Source organism: Fusarium falciforme, chromosome 4 (assembly GCF_026873545.1).
Source record: "Fusarium falciforme chromosome 4, complete sequence".
NCBI lineage: Eukaryota > Fungi > Ascomycota > Sordariomycetes > Hypocreales > Nectriaceae > Fusarium > Fusarium falciforme.
In genome coordinates this window covers 2,502,876-2,523,776 of record NC_070547.1, presented here as the reverse complement: position 1 = coordinate 2,523,776, position 20,901 = coordinate 2,502,876, and the positions used below count along the sequence as shown (strand labels likewise).

At 54.2% G+C, this 20,901-nt stretch overlaps 7 protein-coding genes across 7 annotated transcripts; 5 read left to right on the top strand and 2 right to left on the bottom strand.

The window, feature by feature from the left end:
* Nucleotides 1–45: 45 nt before the first annotated feature.
* NCS54_00552600 (COX assembly mitochondrial protein) lies at nucleotides 46–338 on the bottom strand (the record flags this gene model as incomplete). The annotated part of the gene is made up of 2 exons (XM_053151027.1): nucleotides 46–248; nucleotides 305–338. The coding sequence occupies 2 exons, from the start codon at nucleotides 336–338 to the stop codon at nucleotides 46–48; spliced, it is 237 nt and encodes a 78-aa protein (XP_053007002.1).
* Nucleotides 339–534: 196 nt separating this feature from the next.
* On the top strand, nucleotides 535–1,268 carry NCS54_00552500 (Hypothetical protein; the record flags this gene model as incomplete). Its single annotated transcript, XM_053151026.1, has 4 exons — nucleotides 535–664; nucleotides 730–820; nucleotides 980–1,172; nucleotides 1,236–1,268. Exons 1-4 carry the CDS (start codon nucleotides 628–630, stop codon nucleotides 1,266–1,268), a joined length of 354 nt encoding a protein of 117 aa, XP_053007001.1. The 5' UTR covers nucleotides 535–627.
* Nucleotides 1,269–5,809: 4,541 nt separating this feature from the next.
* On the top strand, nucleotides 5,810–6,784 carry NCS54_00552400 (CBFD-NFYB-HMF domain-containing protein; the record flags this gene model as incomplete). Its single annotated transcript, XM_053151025.1, has 4 exons — nucleotides 5,810–5,975; nucleotides 6,182–6,292; nucleotides 6,396–6,523; nucleotides 6,578–6,784. 4 exons carry the CDS (start codon nucleotides 5,810–5,812, stop codon nucleotides 6,782–6,784), a joined length of 612 nt encoding a protein of 203 aa, XP_053007000.1.
* Nucleotides 6,785–7,865: 1,081 nt separating this feature from the next.
* NCS54_00552300 (Hypothetical protein) lies at nucleotides 7,866–9,920 on the top strand (the record flags this gene model as incomplete). Its single annotated transcript, XM_053151024.1, has 1 exon — nucleotides 7,866–9,920. The coding sequence occupies one exon, from the start codon at nucleotides 7,866–7,868 to the stop codon at nucleotides 9,918–9,920; it is 2,055 nt and encodes a 684-aa protein (XP_053006999.1).
* Nucleotides 9,921–10,677: 757 nt separating this feature from the next.
* On the top strand, nucleotides 10,678–12,228 carry NCS54_00552200 (Hypothetical protein; the record flags this gene model as incomplete). The annotated part of the gene is made up of 3 exons (XM_053151023.1): nucleotides 10,678–10,819; nucleotides 11,013–11,586; nucleotides 11,646–12,228. The coding sequence occupies 3 exons, from the start codon at nucleotides 10,678–10,680 to the stop codon at nucleotides 12,226–12,228; spliced, it is 1,299 nt and encodes a 432-aa protein (XP_053006998.1).
* A 379-nt stretch (nucleotides 12,229–12,607) lies between these two features.
* NCS54_00552100 (Dopey-N domain-containing protein) lies at nucleotides 12,608–18,495 on the bottom strand (the record flags this gene model as incomplete). The annotated part of the gene is made up of 6 exons (XM_053151022.1): nucleotides 12,608–13,918; nucleotides 13,969–15,434; nucleotides 15,487–15,722; nucleotides 15,775–18,155; nucleotides 18,207–18,334; nucleotides 18,396–18,495. 6 exons carry the CDS (start codon nucleotides 18,493–18,495, stop codon nucleotides 12,608–12,610), a joined length of 5,622 nt encoding a protein of 1,873 aa, XP_053006997.1.
* A 565-nt stretch (nucleotides 18,496–19,060) lies between these two features.
* Nucleotides 19,061–20,878, top strand: NCS54_00552000 (Vacuolar fusion protein MON1; the record flags this gene model as incomplete). The annotated part of the gene is made up of 1 exon (XM_053151021.1): nucleotides 19,061–20,878. The coding sequence occupies one exon, from the start codon at nucleotides 19,061–19,063 to the stop codon at nucleotides 20,876–20,878; it is 1,818 nt and encodes a 605-aa protein (XP_053006996.1).
* Nucleotides 20,879–20,901: the final 23 nt, after the last annotated feature.

Sequence of the window (20,901 nt, the reverse complement as noted above, 5' to 3'; positions counted from 1 at the left end):
TCGTGGGGCTTCTTTCTGATCTCGCATCGGTCGAGTTGCTGCCGGCTACAGGCCCAGCTCTCGCTGCTGCTCCTTGATCTTGTCTCGCTTCGCGCGGGCAGCGGCTCGGTTCTCGGCCTGGACCTTTGTCCTCTCGGCCCTCAGGCAGGCGCTGACCTTGTCCTTGGCGTCGTTGCAGCTGCCGACGGCCTTGTGCATGAAGCCTTTGGCGTGGCACTCTTCGAGGGCGGCGATGACTTCCTCGCACGCTGCAATTGAACGATTAGCGGGTGCCGTACTCGAAATTAGGGGCGTTGGAGCATACCCAAGGCGTTCTGGGTGTGAAGGTGAGGATGCATTGTTATGTTGTTTGCGTTGAATTAGTCAAATGGACCCTGGAGGATGGAAAGAAATCCAACCATTGCCACAGGTCGACGGGATTGATTGATGGATTGGATGCGGAGCGCACGGACCACGCCGGAGGTTAGGCGACGTCCACACCCAAACTTGGAGCCTCTCTTTGGAGGGGCATTCACTCATTCACTCTCCTCCTCGACGCGATATCAACACTTGATACTCCTTCACGACAAGCAAAATACGCCCAGAGTCACAGAGTCAAGCCTGTCGAAAGGCTCCAGATCGCCCATCATGTCTTCGGCTCAGGTCCCTGCCAAGAAGCAGCAGGGTCAGTCTCACCTCCTCCATCTCATCCCACCTCGATCCTTTCTCACTCAAAACTCCAAACCACAGATCTCCAGGCCACCTACTCCAACTACAAGAACACTCTGCAGCAAATAGCCCAGAAAATCGGTGACATCGAGCAAGAAGCCGAGGAGCACAAGTACGCACACCCTCCCTCACCTTGCCTTGACTCCTTCACCCTCCAGCGCCCGGCATGACGTCGGGGCTTGTCGACCTCATCCTCCCGCCGTCATGCCATTTTAGCATCTTCACCGCTCAAGAAACGCTTTCACCGCTCATTCTGACTGTGCTTGCCCAGGCTTGTTTTGGAAACTCTAGAGCCTCTCTCCGGAGACCGAAAGTGTTTCCGCCTCATCAACGGTGTGCTTGTCGAGAGGACCGTCAAGGATGTAGTGCCAGCCCTCAAGACCAACCAAGAAGGCCTCCGCAAGGTCCTTGATGATCTTGTAAAGCAGTACAAGACCAAGCAAGACGATCTTGAGAAGTGGAAGGTGAGTCGAATCTCCAGTTGTTTGCCTCGTGAGTTTAAGAACAGACGCTGATACACTCTACAGAAAAAGAACAACGTGCAGGTTGTACAGCAATAATCATGTTACAAAGACAAAACGAAATAAAAGTACTCGCTTGTAAGAGAGCGATATTGATTGGGTCAAAGATACAGATGCCCTTCGTCTTCCTCTTCAACGTGCATGCTGGAAGCGACCAAATAGGGTCAACCAAGCGCAACGATTTCGGTGTATTCTGACCCGAAACCACCATCCATGCTCGTGCGCCTACCAGACCACAGGCACCCAAGTCTGCCGATTGATTGCTTACCATCAGATGCCTTCAGGCTGAACAAGCAGAAAAGATGGTGTCGATGCGTTGTACATTTCTGTGCGCGCGGTGGGGTCCTGGCGGCAAGGGCGTCTCCATGCCCAACCGCATGAGGCCCCAGAAACCTCAACCCCCCGGGCTTCTTGACATGCAGGACACAGACAGAATGCGAGGGCAAGGGCGGGGGGAAAGGTCTCGAATGTCTTTGGCTGGACGAGGAGGCCCCGATTGACGAGGCTTTCCCACCGGTTGCATCTCGATATGCTGGCCATGTTGGACCAGAGTTGGCGATGGCTGCATTGAGTGAAACTTGTAAACCTCTTCTGACACTACGGGCTTTGACCCTCAAATTTTGAGGTGCTGATATAGCCGTGGCCTCAGCATCCTTGTCCTGCTGGGAACTAACAACACTTTGGCTTTTCTCTTGTTTAATGCCTCAAAAGGAAGAGACATGCATCTCGAGGCGGACTGCGTGAACCTTGGACAGCCAACGATGCTTCAGGTAGAATAACAAACGGACAACTGGCACTGGATACTCGGGTCAAATCGCTCAACATCTCGATCCTCACCGGGGACTTGGAGAGCCTCGCAGACCCTGCTGAACGATGTGGACAAGATGACGGCATGTTTGCAGCTGAAACTACCAACCTAACACTACTGATCTGCCTCCTCTCACTGCCCCTTCCCTATCATCAAGACCTCCCTGTGGGGGTTGGTTCATTCGGGTTCCAACTCATCGGGCAACAGATCGGCTGTTGCTGCGAGGAGGCATATTCGAGGCTGGGATATGTGCGTCTGACTGGCTGCCGCTACGCCCACGTCCCCCTCCAAGAGCCCATGCGACGCAGTAGTCGTTTCTGCGCTGCATGCGGCTTGTCGTCCCGAGATATAGCTTCTGGAAGGCATGGATGTATTCGGACCCAATCAACCCTGAATCCCGGGATGACCGACTGCAGCTTACATCGGGTTGCCTAGATGAGCTTCGGACGAGACTGCCTGTCTGATGGCAGAGAGATGGAACCGCTGACGTACAGTCCAGCCTCCCAGGATTGGATGGTCAATGACAGGTTCAGGAGATCTTCAGGGACTCTCATCATGGCGCATCTATCACTCATCGTTTGGAGGATCCAGGCACACGAGTCGCAAGACTCTCAACGCACATCATCTCGTCAGCTCAGCGCCAGCGCGGCCATATCAGCCAGCCAAGGCCGACTCAGCAGCAACCCCCTTGGTAACTATTAGTTCATGACTCGTCTGCGGCTCAGGCACATGTGCTGAAAAGTGTGACTGAACGGGGCACGGGGTTGGGTTCCAATGATGAAGTTGAATCGAGATCTAGAAGCGCCGGGCGGCTGGGTGCAATATGTGATTCCGACCATCATGTCACAGTTTGATGAGAAGTGATGCCGGTAGGCGCTGGGAGGAAATGAAGTCATCTCGAGTCGTCGCACGAATGATCTAACACCTTTGTTGATGTGAGTCCTCATTGGTGATATCGACGAGATTTCTTGTGGACTTGACCCCAGCTCTGTGGGTTCCCGAGGCCCAGTAGGATACTGTCCACGGTCGTCTTGAACCCTTGACAGACTCAGAGAGAGGCCTGGTATTCGATTGGACCAGATTCATCATCACAGGCTACCAGCCTCGTGGCGAGGTGCTCTGCGGCAGCTTACAGGGAGTACTGTAAATGAGGCCCCAGGCGGGTATCACCCCAGGTGAGGGCGAGGCCAGCCCAACCGGCCGAAAGACGGGCTTGGGACCGGACTAGGCTGGCCCTGTCACTAGGTTGCCCGCTGGACAAACGACAGCGGTGGCTTGGTGAGGTTCTGCCATTGCCAAATGAGGGCTCAAGATGGCCCACCCTCCGAGTACCGTCCCAGCGGACTTGATCGTCACCGGTCAGAGGAGACCTGGAAGGTGTGTGAGTGATGGCGGGACGTCATTTTGAGGTGCCCCGTCCCGTGTCACTGGAGGTCGGGCGATTTCCGCATGGCGCTGTGAATATGTCCTGATCAACAGGCACAATTGTCGATGCGGAGGGCCTCGCCTGAAGGGCTCTTGAAGGAGGTGAGAATGGCAGCCCTAAATTTAGCCGTAGGGCACTAGGCTATACACGTTTTCTCGGTCAGTACTAGGTAGGCAAGTAGGCAGGTATTACTTGGAACACACGGCCTCCTTCGCACGATGCGATGGATGGCCCCCCGGACGGAAGAGTTTGCGGCACACCGCCGGAGACATGTTCGTGTTGAACCTGGTGTAGCCGTAGCCGTGGCCGTGGGGAGTGTTTGCAGCAATTGTGTCTGTTACCAAGGATGGATGGATGGCTTGGAGAGATTAGCGGCTGAGGGGATCATTGAGTTTGGGCTTGAGGCGGATTGTCTGGTGCTCGGACGGGCCGGAAGTGTACGTGACTGATGAAATCTTCAGATCGATAACTACTGTTGAATATCAGAAATGTATCTATTGCCTTTGTTGTTCATCAGATAACCAAGCAAAGACAACAAATGTTGTTCCACGTCGTTGGCGGGGTGTCGTGATGATGACGATGAATGGTAGGGGCACCCGCTAACGGCTGGGTAGGCTCTTTCCAAAAGGGCTTAGACGCGATGGGAGACCCCGAGCCTACTGCAACTGGCACTTGCTGTTATCGATATGGAAAACAGGTCTGGAGTGCGGCAGGTGCCCTGGACGACCTAAAAAGCACCCAGCAAACAGGGCCTGGAGGCGCTTTGGGGGTCACCATTAGCGCCTTCCTGAGGCTGGGGGCGCGCGCAACCCGGAGCCTTAGCCTTAGGCTTTCTCCTCAGGCTTCCATTTCTATTTGTTGTTGCGTGCCGGGGAAACGAAACATGAATCTAACCTCTCACTAGCTAACCCATCCAGTCTCAGCTCGCATCGCGTCTACTGTTGACCGCATCTTGAGCCTCGAATTATTCCCTGCTTGGCCTCGATTGGAGTCACTGATCCTGCCCTCTTGCTCACCTCGCCAGCCAGAGAAACCCCACATATGCACCTCTAGGACGGCGCTGCGACCTCAAGCGAACAACTCAGACACCCTCTCTCGCCCTCCACGTCTTTGCACCTCGCCCTCTCAAACCTCGCCTCCAGCCGCGGCCTGTGAGCTTTCTTCCTTTCCTCGTCCCCCTGCTCTTGCAAACCAAACAAACCCCGTCGCGAGATTCCCTCGATCGCAGACACACGCCCCGGCCTGGCCCCCTCTGTGATCCGATCAGCACAGGACAGTGCCCTCTGAGAAGCTGGTCCCTTCAGTGTCGAGCTCCAACCATCGTCGCCCGCTGACGCGAGAGCTCCCAAACCCCGCGACCCATTGGCATCTGCCACTGGCATTGGCGAACGAGAACGCTTGAGAACCCTTTCGTGTAACAGCCCTTTTTTTACAGTACAGTACAGCTCCGTACCCGTACCCGTACCCGGTACTCCCTCCGTGCGCAGTCAACACCGCACCGCACCGCACCGCCGCTCCGTCGCCATCTCAAGTCGCGACTTGACCTGCGCCGCTCCGTCCTCCCACCGACGTTGAGACGCGCCTGAACGGCCATACTATACCGGTTTTTGCCTCGCCTGGGACCCTGCCGCTGCGACCTGCGCGCAATAATCCCCATTCCTGCGCGTATCCTCCATCCTGCGCGTGTGTTACGTGCCCTTGCGCGCCTCGGCCTTTAACCCTTGATCTGTATCTGTCAGCCGTTACCACCGGCCGACAGCTGCTGCAAGCAATAACTCGCCGAGAAAGGCAGAGAGAGAGGTGCGTAGACTGCGCGCGCGCGCGATTCATCCACACCCGTCCGTCTCTCCCAGATTCGCGCATCTTTGCTGGACAATTTGCCCCTGCCCTTCTCTCCCGTCAGAGTCCCCGACCTTGAAGTCTTGGTCCCTGGTCTCGTTCATTCTTGGCCATGCGTCTGCGTCGATGAAGGTCCCACCCCTCCCCTCCCCTCCGGCTCCAGCTCCGCTCCGTATCTACCTTACCTCCAAATCCACAACCCACAGCAGGGCACCTCAACCACGCCTCAGAGCACACCCCCCCAAAAGCCCCAAGCAACCCAGCGTCATAGCCCCAAGATCCCGGGCCAGGGACCGCCTGCCTGAGCGACTAAGAGCCCTCGCCGGCATTCAGGACTGACGCAGCACTGCAGACAGAGACCCCTCTCCTCTCTCACACACCCCAACGACGCTTGCAAGCCCTACCGTCTGCGACGTGGCCTGGGGACACATCATCTCGAGGCCCAGCTGTGCCAGCCCGAAATCCCCTTTGACAAAGGACGCTAGCAGCCGCTGCAGGTAGCCAAATATGTCGGATTCCCCCCAATCCCCTCCCAAGGAGGTCGACCAAGGTGCACAGTCACCCGAGGACGAAGCACAAATGAACGAGCAACAAGACCCACAGGCCGCAAACACGGCGGGCTACGAATTCGAGGGTGTTAAAGAACAGGACCGATGGTTGCCCATAGCCAATGGTAAGTGCTCTATCCCCAGAGGGGCCCTCGTCGTGATTTGCTCGTTTCCTCCTGCGCGAGCTGCTCGAAGTCTCAGCCTTCTAGCCGTGCATATCTGGCCGGCCCCATGTCTTGCGATTCGTCCTCCAAGTCGCCCAAAGCGCCTCGCGCCTCCAAGGCCGATAGAGCTGATGAACTTGATGCTAACATTCGCAACTTTGCTCCAGTCGCCCGCATCATGAAGAATGCCCTGCCCGAAAATGCAAAGATAGCCAAGGAAGCCAAGGAGTGCATGCAAGAGTGTGTTAGTGAGTTCATCTCCTTCATCACCAGCGAAGGTATGTTAGCGCTCCTCTTACCCCCCTCAGGACTCGCAGTTACATGCTGCGATCCGAGTCATGTCTCTCCTCTGCAGCATGCTGACGGGGTTGGCTCGCACAGCATCGGAGAAGTGCCAGCAGGAAAAGCGCAAGACTGTCAATGGCGAGGATATTCTCTTCGCAATGACATCTCTGGGATTTGAGAACTACGCCGAAGCTCTCAAGGTGTATCTCTCCAAGTATCGCGAGGTTAGTATATCAGGTTTACTGCGCGGTTCGCCCTTTATTAACATGCGCCAATAGCAACAGAATCAGTCAAACCGCGACAGAGTCATGGAAAACACCCCTTGGGCTGGTGGCATGATGGGCGATGCCAAGGCTGAGCCCGGTGCCGTCGGAAACGAGTTTGCCCCCGAAGGCGCAAACAGCGTCGAGGGCGCTGGTGATCCTAACTACATCTATGGGTCGCAGCCTGGCCATAACGGCGCTGGTGCTGGCGATGGCTACTAAGATGTTTCTAGTCACTTCCGGATATGTCAGGATTGCAGGCGCAAGGCCTTGCATGCGCTGCTGGCTTATCACCCCTTGGAAAGTCGACAACAACCAACAACAGTCGCGATCTGGATCACATGGATCACCGAACCGATTTGTATTACCGCTCACCTGCCGTTACGAGAACCCCCCGAAGGAAGAAACAGCGGATGGTGTATAGAGGCGGATGTATATGTACGAGAACATATGGATTAAGGATATGGAATGGAATAAACCGGAAAAGCTGGGAAAGAGACTCGATGGTGCTATCGGAATGATAGAGTTCTTGACAATGCCGTCTCCTATGCCTCTGGGCTGTGGCAGTCTCGAGCCCAGGTATAACAGTCCTTCGACAGTCAGATATCGGACTCAAGGATACAGACCAACAGCTATGCATCGAGTCCTAGCACAGAATAGAAACTTGCGCATGGAGTGTTATAACTAAGACCTGGCAGTCTGCGACTTACAACATGACGTGTGGAGTATGAGAGGGTGGCATGAACCTGACCTGTGCTTCTGGAAACAGGTCAAATGTTCAAGACGAAAGGGGAAGAATAGAGAATGAACAGAAGTCGTCTTTCGTTCCGTTACGGGCTTAATTGACCCGTTTGTTTCCATTCTCGGCATTGTTTTCTTATTGCCCGAAGAGGAGGAGCAAGACTGACGCAACAATGTTCGTTCAAAAGGTGCACGGGCCACCTTATCCGGATGCAAAAGGCACGTGTGCGACCCCACCTAAAAAGTGTTATCGAAAAAAGAAGTGCCCACCAGCGCCTAAGACTGGATTGAAATTTGCCTTCTCTCACCACTCACTGCAGGGCTGTTTGTCTTCATCGACCAGCACATGTGCTGATGATTTATGCTTATTATGACCAGTAATTCGTCCTGGACCACCTCGCAGCACAATCTTCAGTTCATGAATATCCCTTAAACCCGAAACCCCCTCTTTTCGGTGACGGTGTCGACAGCCCTGTTGCCTGAGAGACGCCACCATTCCGAGCGAGCGAGCAAGCAAACCTGACATCACACGATTTTCCCCTCCCGCAAACGATATACACCCATGAGACCCTTTACACCGACGACCAGGAAGTTCTCTGGTCCTGTTCCAAGGGGCTCGACGCCCGTCCGGTCGATCCTCAAGCCGGCTTCTGTTCTCGGCAGACGAAAGGCTGAGCATGCTGGGCTCAGCGATCCCCTCGAGGCACCCGAAAGTCCCACCAAGCGCCGCAAGGTATTTTTTGACGACATTCGAAACGTAACGTACGAAGTTGGTCGGAGGACGATGGACGAGGTCAAGCTGGAGGTCAGAACTGCTCTCGAGGAGCACCTGCGAGGGAATGATGGCCAGTATGATACTCTGAAGGAGCTGTTTGCCAGCGACAAGCAGCGATACCTGCCGCCCGTCGTCGGCGAAGAAGACGACACTTTGAAGCCACATGAGCTCCAGGTCTACGTCATGGCCCTCACGGGCTGCATTCCCATCCTCAAGGACAAGGCCTGCAATGGCCTCGTCAAGACTATTCTCAAGTGCTCCTGGCTGGGACGAGACGACGACTTTGTCAAGGTCTTTACCCACTTCCTGGCCGCTCTGGTCAGTGCTCAAGGGTCCTACCTGTCGCCTGTTCTGGCCATGATGGTGGGCAAGTTCTCTGATAGCCGTCCCTCTGTCTGGAGTGTGCCAGACTTTCCTGAGGTCAGCCGCGAAACCATGCGGGATAGATTACACGGCACCCTGCAGTATTTGCTCCAGATGTTCCCATCCGCTGTCCCTGTGCTGGAGAACCTCCTCGGCTCCAACTTTCCCTTTCCCGACCAGTCGATGCGTGTCCACATGGCCTACGTCGACAACCTGCTGCGAATCAAGAAATATGTGCCCCTCTTGCGCGACGAGGTGCTCGACCTCATCCTCAACCGGGTCGTCAAAATCGACTCTCAGATGCAGGTCGACCTGGAGGACCTCGACGATGACGTGACTGCCGCCGTCATGTACGCACTGGGCGATCACTCACGCGCGGACAAGTGGGAGGACGACGGAGACGACGAGAGCGATAACGAATCGGTCGACAGCGATGATCCAGACTTTGATCAAGATGCGGCGAGAATCCAATCGATCAAGGGAAGCGTGGAAAAGATGGATGCTGTCTTGGACACCCTCTTCCGCGTCTACACCCCTCACTTTGCCAACCCCGGCTCGGACACGGCCTTTGACGCGTTTACGGTACTGCTTCGCGAGTTCGACCACATGGTGTTGCCCACCTACAAATCACGACACACACAATTCCTCATCTTCCACTTTGCGCAGATGCACGAGCGGTTGACAGATGCATTCTGTGGCCAACTTATCGCGACGGCCTTCCAAAGCAACACGCCCAACGTGCTCAAGCAAGCTGCTGCAGCCTACCTGGCCAGCTTTGTGGCTCGCGGATCCCATCTTCCAGGCAGCTTGATCCGCAACATCTTTGGGCTTCTGCTGCATCATCTGGACACGTACCGTAAGAAGTACGAGCCTCTGTGCCGCGGACCGGACCTGAAGCGATTCCATCCCTACTACAGCCTCGTCCAAGCCACACTCTACATCTTCTGCTTCCGGTGGCAAGATCTGATTGTGTCAACGCCAGAGTTTGTGGACCGCGACGACCCTGCCTCGTATATCGGACAGGAGATGGAGTGGATGGGAACCTGCAGAAAAGACCTCTCGATCCAGATCTTTGGCAAGCTCAACCCGCTCAAGGTCTGCGCCCCCGTTATTGTCGAGGAGTTTGCCAAGATAGCGCACCGTCTCAACTTTATGTACGTGTATCCGCTGGTGGAGGGAAACAAGCGGGTTCGCCTAACGCAATATCTCTCGTCAACCTACTCAACAGGCGGTGCTCTGCGAGACGCGGGATACGAGATGCAGGACGAGAGCTACCATCAGCTGGACCCGTATTTCCCGTTCGACCCGTACCAACTCCCAGTCAGCAAGCGGTGGCTGGAAGGTGATTACGTCCACTGGAAGTCGATACGCGGACTGAACGCGGAGGACGATGACGACAGCGACGACCTCGAGGAGCTGGACGAGGATGATTTGGAGGAGGGAACGGCGACAGACAGCGAGGGGGATGACTACGAATAGAGTCGTGGAAAGTTGTGCTGCTGCTGTCAATTTCGGGATGCATTGAGCGAGGCGTTGGACGGATTTGCTTGTCTTTAACAGGGTATTGGTTGATTGGACAATACCCATTGGAGTTCGGCTTAGAGAAAGATGATGATTTGTTAGTTTTGCCATAATTTCGAGATGTTCTCGGGTTATGATCCAAGAAAAGCATCAAACTTAGGAGCCATGTTCAATGAATGTGCCCATGTGAATGCAAGCTACCTGCCTACCTACCGAAGGTACGTGGACGCTGGTGCCTTCCATCTAATGTGACGTAGATAGGTCGGTACTGTAACATGGAAGTGAGCAAGGCGCAGGAGGCAGGCAGAATGCAGTGCCAGCCACTGTAGTCTAAGCCTTTGGGATGACATGGCTCGCGGATCTAGAAAAAATCCGATTCGTGACTTACACACGTGCCTGGCCTGGCCTGGCCTGGCCTGGCTCAGCTGGCTTGACTCTTCAACCACCTGTGGCTGACTTGTTACCATTGCCCTCCTTTGAACGCTGTTTATCGCTGGTTTAGAGGGTTTGACCCGATGGACCATTACCGTTGCCATTGAAACTAAGCTACAGCTACTGTACCGTCTCCTTCGGCAACGGCTCCTCGTTTGACCCGAGCTCTCCCAGACCCGAAGCAGCGTCTCACTCACACTACCTTGCCTTGACTTATCAGCACTAGCATCTGGATCCAATTACCCAAGAGCAACAAAAAAAAAAAAAGGGAGTCAACCCAGCCATGGCCTCTTCAAAGTCACCGGGCGATCGGCCGTCCTTCTCGGCGTTTTTGAAAAAGACAAAGGACAAGGTCCGCGGCATCGGGCGTGATGAGAGCGCCTCGCCGCAAGGGCGGGGAAAGGCGATTGCAGTAAGCAGCGAGTGTAAGTCGAAGAGAGCGGGTTCTTTCATGTCTTGGCCTTTGAGACTTTGGTCTTTGGGTGCCTCGGGATTTGCTCAAGTGTCGGGATATCGAGCCTGAGAGTGTGAATGGATGACTCAGATATTGACGACAGAATCAAGCTCAACTCACACCTAGCTACATCTTGTTGGATTCAGGCTGACGACTCATCTCAGCGCCCGACACCAGCAGCGGCACATCGCCACCAAAATCCAGAAAGTCGCTGTCGGCCAGCGAAAAGGCAAAGGTCCGACGCGCCCAGGTCCGACGGGCTCAGATCCAGCACCGCCAGCGCAAAGCAGAGTACCAGAAGGAGCTGGAGCTCGACATCACCCACTACCGCGAGCTCATCTCGCTGACCGAGTTTGAGGCTGGGGAGCTGCGCCGTCAGAACGATGAGATCAGGGCACTTCTAGCATCAAAGGGCATCGCTGTTCCCGACTGTGGCAACTCGCAGTGTCAGCTGCAGAGGCCTGTCATAGCCGGACAGGGCGATGCTTGGGTGGATGAGATTTTGGGGACGGGCGGTTATGACTCTGGGGCGTTGACTCAGAGTGAAGGGGACATGTTTGCTGATGTCAACGTCGACGATATCATCGTCACTCTCAAGAAGGATGACTGCATGGACACGCCCGTCTTTAGCATTCGGTCCAACTCGACCAGCAGCAACGCAACCAACTCACCAGCGGCTGAGGGAGACTCGGGTCTGTCTCAGGAGGAGGAACAGATGGTCATCAACTTTATCCTCTCGTAAGAACCTCCCCCTTCTGCACTGACATCGTGTTACAGATTCACTGACGCTCCCATAGTCTCGAGCACATTTGTTGGGACCACTTCTTCCTCGGCGACTTCCCCTCCCACTCTTACCTCTCAGACGATGAGGCCAAGGGCCACACTCTCATGGCCTCATCGCTCTGCATGGCGCACGCCCCGCAGCATGTCTTCCTCGGCCGAAAGCTCGTCTCATCGGCCTCATCTTGCCACAACCGCCGCTCACTTGGCCTCGATCCCGTCGTGCCCCCAGTCTCCTTTGAGTGGCCCTCACCGGCCATCTCACTCTCATCACTGCACGGCCTCGCTCGTAGTCTCAACCCGGGAGACAAGGAGCTTACTCCCATCCAGGCGTGGTTCGAGCTCGCCGCCAGCTTCGACAAGAGTGTCCTACTTGACCCAGCCACGCTGGATCTGCTGAGCAAAGAACTCAATGGAGTCGTCAAGTGTCTCGAGTTTGGCGCTGTTATGGAAAGGGAGGCTTTCAAGAGTGTTGTCGGCAGGGTTCTAGGCGAGGGCTTGGAGGATGCCATGGCAGGGGTTGCACTCACTCAGCCAGACGGCCAGCAGACACAAGACTCGGAGAATCCATTTGGTCTTGTGGGGTATGCCTGGGCTTGAGTAAGGGTTGGTGAAGTGTAAGATTAAGGCTGGATCTTTTTCTGTGTACTATATTTGGAGTTGGGGAGCGGTCAGATGGAACCTTGGTGAGTAACTACAGAGGTTGCCGTTGCGGGCCACTAACCAGATCAACAGGACACAACATTTTGAGCCCTGTAGCAGGGTATGACTGATATAACGAGTGTTGATAGATTTTGGATTTCGCGTACATTCATAATAGGGGCTCAAGACGGCCGTAAACATCTATCTATTGAGGCATATCTCCTCGCGTCTTTAAAGACAACTCAGCGGCGTGCATGTATTTCGCTCCAAAACATGCTTCGTTCTATTAACCAAATGTGTCGACCCAGTTCCTCCCGTGAAAGTAAAATCCCCCTTTTTATAGAGCCCTGACAATACTCCGCTCATCAAACAGATCTTTCAGCAGGCCAAAGACACACGTCTCCCTGTCGAGCCGGCCCATTGCGTACGTAGACTCGAAAGCAAAGATGCTGAGCTGACCAAAGAAGGGCCGGAGCACCTTGGCCACCAGCTCGTCCTTTCTCTCAAGGCTGACATCGTCGTTGATGCCACCTGGTCCGAGGAGTGGCCTGCGGGATGAGCCGCTTGCCACCGGGTTGACCACCGAAGAAAGCTGGAAGCCCGAGTTGGACACCGCGGCGCCAAGTTCATCAGACAACTCGTCGACCAAGGCGACAGGTTGGTAGGTAGATGAACGATAGACTGCATCGATGGTGTCGGTGATGAAGAGCCACTCATGCAGCTGGAAGTCATCAGGCGCCACACAGATCAGGAGGTCGAGAAGCTTGCAGGCCTGAAGGATGGAGGCATTGGTATAGGTGTCAGACGCAGGGCTGTTGTCTGGGGCCACAACTGAAGAGATTGCTGCGTGGATCTCGGCGTTGACGACCGGCCACAACATGCCAAGGTGAATTGCGCTGGTCCTGAGGGCTAGAGCGCGGAAAATCATGTAAATATCCCCGCGGGTGGTAGACGACGGGGAAGACGTTGACGAGGCGGCAAGAAGCTCGGCCAACTTGCCAAAGATGTCCGGGAGGTCAGCTACAAACGCGTCCTCGGCCGACGAAAGAATCAGAGTGGCGATCCTGCGAAGGTTGAGCTGTGTCTTGCGATCAGCCTCAAGTCGAGCTGATGTGGCTCCGACACCAAACACGATACCGGCCGTGGAAGGAGAGCCAATGCGGCCGACGATCTCGGACATCTTTTCCTTGTCCGCCAGAGTCCATTGTCTCAACAGCGGAAGCCAATCATCCTTTGCCAACGCCAGGTTCATGCCAAAGAACTTGGAGTCGTTGAAGGCATCACCAACATCCTTCTTCCAATTCTTCTGGTTATTGTGCAACCTCGACAGTTCCGAAAGAAGACGCATGGTGCTCTTGGAAACGATGTCGGGGAAGCCCTTGGCTCGTAGAGTTGGCCCGATTACATTAGTAGATATCGTTGCAGCAGCAGAGAGCACCCTGTCAGGCTCGACGAGAATCTTGCTGAGGTTTGGGACAATCGAGGCGAGGATAGATACAACATCGTCAGGGCTTTCAGCTGCGCCGTTGAGTGAGTGGTTGGAATCGGACTTGGGGATCTTCTCAAGGGCACCACTTGGGACCGCTGGCTCAGTGAAAGTCATGGGTCTCGTCGTAAACAAGGCAGTGAGCAGTCTGAGGAATGTGTCCTAGCCAGGAGTCAGTAAACATATCGATAATCGCACGGGGGGTCACTTACTCCTAGCTCTCTTCGCATCCTCCGCTGCTCTCCAAAGTTGGTATTGTCGACCTTCTCCCCAAGAATAGCTGCAAACTCGAGCAAGTTTGGTAGTGTTTGACGATGGGGGAATGGGTTCGTCAACAAGTCTTTGAGGAAGACCATGCAGTCTTGCCAGATCTCATCCATAGCGTCATCGTCCAATGTCCTAGCATACTCAACAAGGAACCAAACAAGATCTGTGTCATGGAGAGATATTGTCATTGTTGATTTCGATGTAGGATCGATTGTAGCTGGATTTGTTCGTCGGTAGATGGCATTGAACAATGCCGGCATGCAGTGTCTTGGCCGAGAAGCCTCCAGCGCGGACAGAAGGTTGAAGACCTGGTTTGACTGAGAACCCTCGGTCGAGTTTTTCCAGATGTCGATGACAGTCTCGAGACACTCCAGGTTCTCGGCAGCAAAGAGATGCTCGAGCAGACGTCTCGCACGATTCCGCATTCGCAAGGACGTGTAGTTGAACGACCCAAAAGACCCCTGATCTTGCTTGGTGGAATCGTCACCCTGGCCCCATGTCCAGATCTTGTAGCAGATGCGAACGGCATCTTGGAGGGCTAGGTGAACAGTCAAGCGGTCATTTGCCGTAGCACTCCGAGACTGGGGGGTATCCGACTGCCAGACATTCGAAACCATGCTTCCAAAGATGGACTGAGGCTGGTCTGGGCCCTTGACCACTTGTGTCCGAGCCTCCTCCCGGAGAAGCTGCTCATGGGCCCGTGCAAGAACTTGTTCCAGGCCGTTGAGAAGGTAGATCAGCGTAGACTCAGGAGAGGACTTCTCAATGCCAGTAGACAGCGAAGTGGACGCGAAAGTCTCTCGCAAGTTGGTAAAGGTTGTACCAATCTCTCTGCATAATGTCTCAACCAGCGGTATGAGAACCTGGAAGATGGATTCCGAGTAAAGTGGCAAGCACTCAGCAACGAAAGCAACCCAGCTGTCCAGGACAGGCCGACTGTTGGGTGAGCTCAGTCCATCCTGAAGACACTGAAGTAATTGAGGCGGTGGCGATGAGATAACTGGTCGAGCATCCGATCCCGAGATGGATGGCCTACTCCCTCGATTCGGGTCGAAAACGGATGGTCTCCTCTCGGATATGGGTGACGGGGTAACCTCAATAGCTGGAACGTCTCGAAGCTTGAGGGTATCATAGACCACATCAAGCAGGAGGACTTGCACGTGAGCATCAGAGCCTTGTAGAGCCTTGAAGAGACGCTCGATGAGAACGTTCTCCAGATGGAACCTTGAGAGAGGGGCGGCAAATGGACCCAGGAGGAACTTGTGCAAAAGGGTGAGTGAATACCGATACAGCTGATTGACACGAGCTTCAAAGTCTTTGTCAGTGTTCGCGGCGGAGTTGCCCCTGATGCATCTCATGCAGACGCGAATGAAGAATTCCTGCAACGTCATCTCGTGTTCCTCTCCTCCGGCTGTCGTCTCGTCAGTATGAAGCAGGGCTTTGTAGATGAAAGGTTGTCTTACAGCTGATTTGCATCTGCTGGCCATGGAAAGAGACATGCTTCGAGGCCAAGACGTTCCAAGAAATCTCTGCAGCACAGCCGAGAATATTTGAAAGAGTTCGCAGGTAGTACAGACAGAGATCCAGATCATCATCCTCGGTAAAGGTGGGTGGTTCTTCCTCCATCTGTTCGTTCGCCACCGTCAGAGTCTGAAGGAAGGGGATCTCGCATAATTTGGAGACAAAGATCAAGAAAAGTCTACGCAAGGTTAGCATCGGTTGTCCCTTTTGTATAGCTCAACAAGTCTCACCGATCAATCCCCAACATGCTGTTCAGCCACGACTTCACCGTCATGTACAATTGTGTGCGGTCATCTTGAAGAGCGTCAAGGATCAGGAATAGGGGCTGTGTGAGCATGATCTCGTAGTTATCTGCCCCAGCGAGCCGTGGAAGGGTCTTGATATCAAGCATCGGCGTCTTTGAGCCTCGTCGCTCTGAAGAAGCGTTGTCTTGTAGGGTGTGCGACCATAGGACACCGAGTGCGCGACCTTCATCAACAGGCTCAATGATGCCACTGTATCTAATTTCATCGGAGATGACGAGGCTAGACAAAGCTGCTTCGATATCGCGATTGAAAGGCGTCAAGGCTGACTGCAGCTGCCATAAACCTCGCACTGCCTCCACGTGGTATTTCGGCTCAGACACAGAGAGATATGTCCAAGCCTGCCGCACCAGAGGGAGTACTAAGCGTGAGAGTTGTTTGATTTCGATCCTCTCTGCATAGTATAGCTGTGTCGATAGCTGTAATATCGCTGCGAAGGATGGAAACGGGATTATCTCTGGCTGATCAAGTAGGTGATGCATAAGTTCCAAGAGCTGCGCTTCCTTGACTGGATATGTCTTGGGTGTCTTGTGCATTGCAAGAACCAAGAGCCGTACACAAATGCCGAGGTCAGTTGCTGACGAGTCCAGGTTTTCACAAATAAACTGTGATGCTTTCTCCAAGATCATTTGTCCAATGTCCAAGGGTTTGAAAGGTGGCGGCGATGCCTCGACGTTACCTTGCTCATTGACATAGAAATTCCGTATCTTCTTGAGCACATCCACTGTTGAAGGGGACTCATGTATCCCTTCACCTTCCACATGCTCTGGGAATACCCTCTCTGGAATAATCTCCAGAAGTGATATGGCGACATTTTGAGCTTGGCTAGACAGGGACTGGGATGAGGAAGAAGTCGAACTGTCGTTTGATGCCAAACGGCCCTTCGAGTCTTCCAGCATTGCAAGGGCTGCCAGGCAACACAGAGGGGCGTGGATAGTAATCATTTCTTCTTCTCGCACGTTGAAGTTGGTCAGAATGAAGTTGACTAGCGAGAGCTTGTCACTTCGTTCCGCAAAACTGAGAGTTCCAGGGCCCAAGGCCTGCGCGAGAAGCCCGACAATCTCACCGTAAATCAGGCCACTTTCGATTCCGTCAAAGAAGACGCTGGCACTTCGCACGACCTCGTTGAACTCGGATTTGGTCGAAGCTTGGTCCTTGAAACGTCGCACACTTTCGATTATTGGAAGAAACACCTCGGGAACAACCAAACCGCCAATCTCCCACCGATCCATTAGTGAAAGACATATCCTGTAGGGTCTGGCTCGCTCGCTGGCTGTGTTTTGTGAGTTGCCCCTGATCATCTGGAGGAGAGCCTTTGTCAATGGTTGGAGACCGAATTCCTCAAAGTGGCTGGTCTTGGAAGCTAGATACGCATGATGCTCGGCAGAAGGACTATGTGGTCCTTCAGGACCGTGTTCGTGTTCCGCAGTTGGCTCTGGGCCAAGAAGCCAGGCCCATAAGCGTCTGTTCAGGCTCATGTCGCGTCGTGTGACAACACCAACCGCAGCCTTGAGAAGAAGTTCCAGATCAACAGGTTTCACTCGAGTCTGAATGACATGTGAATTCAGGGGAAGATGAGAAACCAAGAGATCTAAGAAGCCGCGCTGGATAAGCAACTGTTCATCAGAGAGGCCGCTTGCAAAGCAGCGCAACAAGAGGCCCGGCTCGGGAGATGTCACGACCGATGCGAGCTTGCCCTTCGTCCCTTCAGCACTTTCGTTTTGTGCAGTCGCTGACTTGTTCGCATCGGGTGCAACCTGCGGACCTAACGTGGGTAGGTATCGCACGAGATATGCGAGGGCACCTGAACGACGGCTCTGGCTGGTAATGGATGCCAAGAAGAAGCATTGCCAAAAGAATGCGTCACCTGTTGAGTGCTGTTCGGTGATTTCTTCGCTATGAGCTGGTCTAATGGCATGCTTGAAGCTTTCAACCAGGCGCAGTGTTCGATCAAAGTCCTCGCTTGTTTCTTCTTCCAAACCGGGTAGTAAGGCGAGAATAATGGACTTCATAGCCGGTCGAAGTGATCGAGGATCAATCCCAAGGAAATGGCGTTCTAGGAGATCGAGGTATGGTGCCCGAACGGACAGTGAGGCGAAGGAGAGGACAGTTGCCAGTCCGGGAAGGTATAGTGGGAGGTCTCTTGACAGGCCATCTTTGCCAATGACGGAAAAGACGAGATTATATAGTTCCAGGGCTTTCTGGTGTACGCCGGATGGGAGGGAGGGGTTGAGGCATTGTGAGAGTCGTTTCGCAACGGTGGCCTTGGAAGGGATGGCATTGATCGACTTGGGACGTGCTTGTAGAGCCTGGCAATCTATTAGATTCTCATAGACATGATATAGGACATCGATGCGCACCTTGAGAAGCCTGTTCAAGAAGGAAATGTAGTCTGCCCACTCCTCCAGGGCTGTCTCGAATAACACGAGCGCCTTGTCAACCCCGTGGGCATACTTGCGATAGGACTTGTCCTTGATTGGGTGCTCCTCTATCCACCGCATGTTAGCAACCAAACCTGGTGATCCGAGCAAGCCATGGCGCATGCGTACCTCCTCCGAGCTGGTTCCGCCATTGTCGTGGGATAGGTGAATCTCGTCCCGAGCTATCGGGGGACACTGAGCGACGACCGGACCCGGGCTCAAGAGCCATGACTGTGGACTATTGTGATGGAAGCTGAATATGAGAACATCGAGTTCCCTGAAGAGTGGCGACAGTGCCAAAAGGCATCGCTAGCAACCAGAGCGCACGATAGTTAATTTGGTCGCCGGACGTTGTGTAGACGTAATCTCGAGTCTGTAGGTCCTCAGAAGGCTACGTTTCACAGGCGGCAGCTCCAAAGCCCCCGTAGCCGCACCCGCTGTTAGCACCTACCTTGAAAATCAGCGGAGCTTTGAGTACGGGGGAGGCGCTGATTGGCCAAAGCTCTCTGAACACGGGGCTCATTAGCGCAAGGCTGCAACAGCCCCTCCAAACTGCATGACCATGACCCAACTGTGGCTGCGTCATGCCCGAAGCCTTGATGGATCTCTCTCCTCATTTGTAGCCCCGATACCACCATCGTCAACCTTAACTTTGTCCAAGATGGCATAATGGCCTCGCCCGTCCTTCGTGGAAGCTTGCCCGGTCGTAGGGTTCTAGCTGCACTGAATATTCCTCGATTCCACCATCGAGACGGCTGATCCCCTGGAAATGCGACAAGCGAGCTACGCCTATCATGGAACCCGTCGAGATGGGACCCAATCCAGCATCCATCTCCCCCACGGACGATGAGTACCGTCCTCCACTTCCACCACGGCCACCCGCGAGTGCCACCATGGACCCGTCCGCACTGCAAGCACAAGCGGTCACAGCAATAACTCCTGTGGAAATCCAGACGCTGTCCTTTCCAGATGGATCTCGTGGAACGTTTCCTACTCCTGGCCCCGATTCTCTACCGAGTCCAGCCGACAGCGGTCATGCCTCTCCTAGTCGACATGAGAGCAGCCTTAGCGGTGAGGCGGACGAGACCGCGAGCATCATGAGCTTTGCACCGACCATGCGACCTGCTGGAGATATCGCCAGTCTGCTCGCCGGGGAGCTCCATAAGAAAAGCCCAGCCTGGAACTTGCTTCGCTCTCAGTCAGCCACCGTCCAACCCTTTGAAAGGAGCAGGACGGGTGCTGACGATAAGCTCACCGAGTTTGATCATGAATTCGATCCGATCCAGGACGATGATAATGACGACTCTGGAGACGAGGACAAACTGCGCATATGGAAATCCAAACTCAAACATTACCTGATCCTGTCGTCGGCCGGAAAGCCCATCTGGAGTCGTCATGGAGATCTGAGCCTCATCAATTCTTCCATGGGCGTGGTTCAAACAATCATTTCGTTTTACGAGGGCGCAAAGAACCCCCTGCAAGCCTTTTCCGCTGGAGACACTCGTTTTGTCATCTCGACTGAAGGACCCCTCTACTTTGTCGCCATCAGCAAGCTGGGCGAAAGTGACGCGCAGCTGCGGGCACAGCTGGAAGCTCTCTACATGCAGATATTGTCGACATTGACACTGCCCAGGCTAACTCACATCTTTGCCAACCGTCCATCAACCGATCTGCGGAAGCCACTGCAAGGGACCGAGTCTCTACTGTCGTCACTGGCTGATACCTTCACAAAAGGCTCACCCTCTGCACTCCTCGGGTCATTGGAGTGCCTCAGGCTTCGAAAATCGCAGCGACTTGCTATAAATAACGCCTTTTTAAAGTTGCGGACCGAGAAGCTACTGTACGGCCTCATCGTGGCTGGCGGGAAACTCGTCAGTGTCATTCGGCCCCGTCGTCATTCACTCCACCCCAGCGACCTTCAACTCATCTTCAACATGCTCTTTGAGAGTGATGGGATTAAGGGAGGGGGTGGAGAGAATTGGATTCCACTATGCTTGCCTGCCTTTAACAACAAAGGTTATCTCTACATGTACGTCAGCTTCTTTGATGGCGCATCTGGAGAGCAGGCTAGCTCCCCAGCTGCAGCACAAGGACGATCAGCGGATGAGGAAATCGCCATGATTCTCATTAGTGCCGATCGCGAGAGCTTCTTTGAACTCAAGCAGATGAGGGACAATGTGGCCCAGCAACTTGCTAAGAATGGAACTCTGGCTATCATTCAGAATGCCACCCGCACTGGCCGCCCAAAGATACACGAGATCACCCCTGGCAGCCAGGTCAGTCATTTCTTATACAAGTCACGGGCCAACGTCCAGTTTTGCATGGCCTCCCTGGACCCCAGTTTCACCGAGCTAGTTGAGCGGAGGAGACTGATGTCGGTGTATCACGAACTACATGCGTCAATACACGCGAAGCACTCGCATCTCAAAGTGCTACACTCTGTGGGGGATGATGCGACGTCCTTGGCCTGGATAACTCCAGTCTTTGAATTCTACTGCGTGGCCGGACCCAATGTGTCGAGGGCCACAATAACACAAGGGGCAAACAAGATCATTCAATGGGCAAAGAGAGAACAAGAGCGCCTTTTCATTATTGGCGGCGGTGTATTCTGAGGTCTCGCCTCTGGTGGAGGACT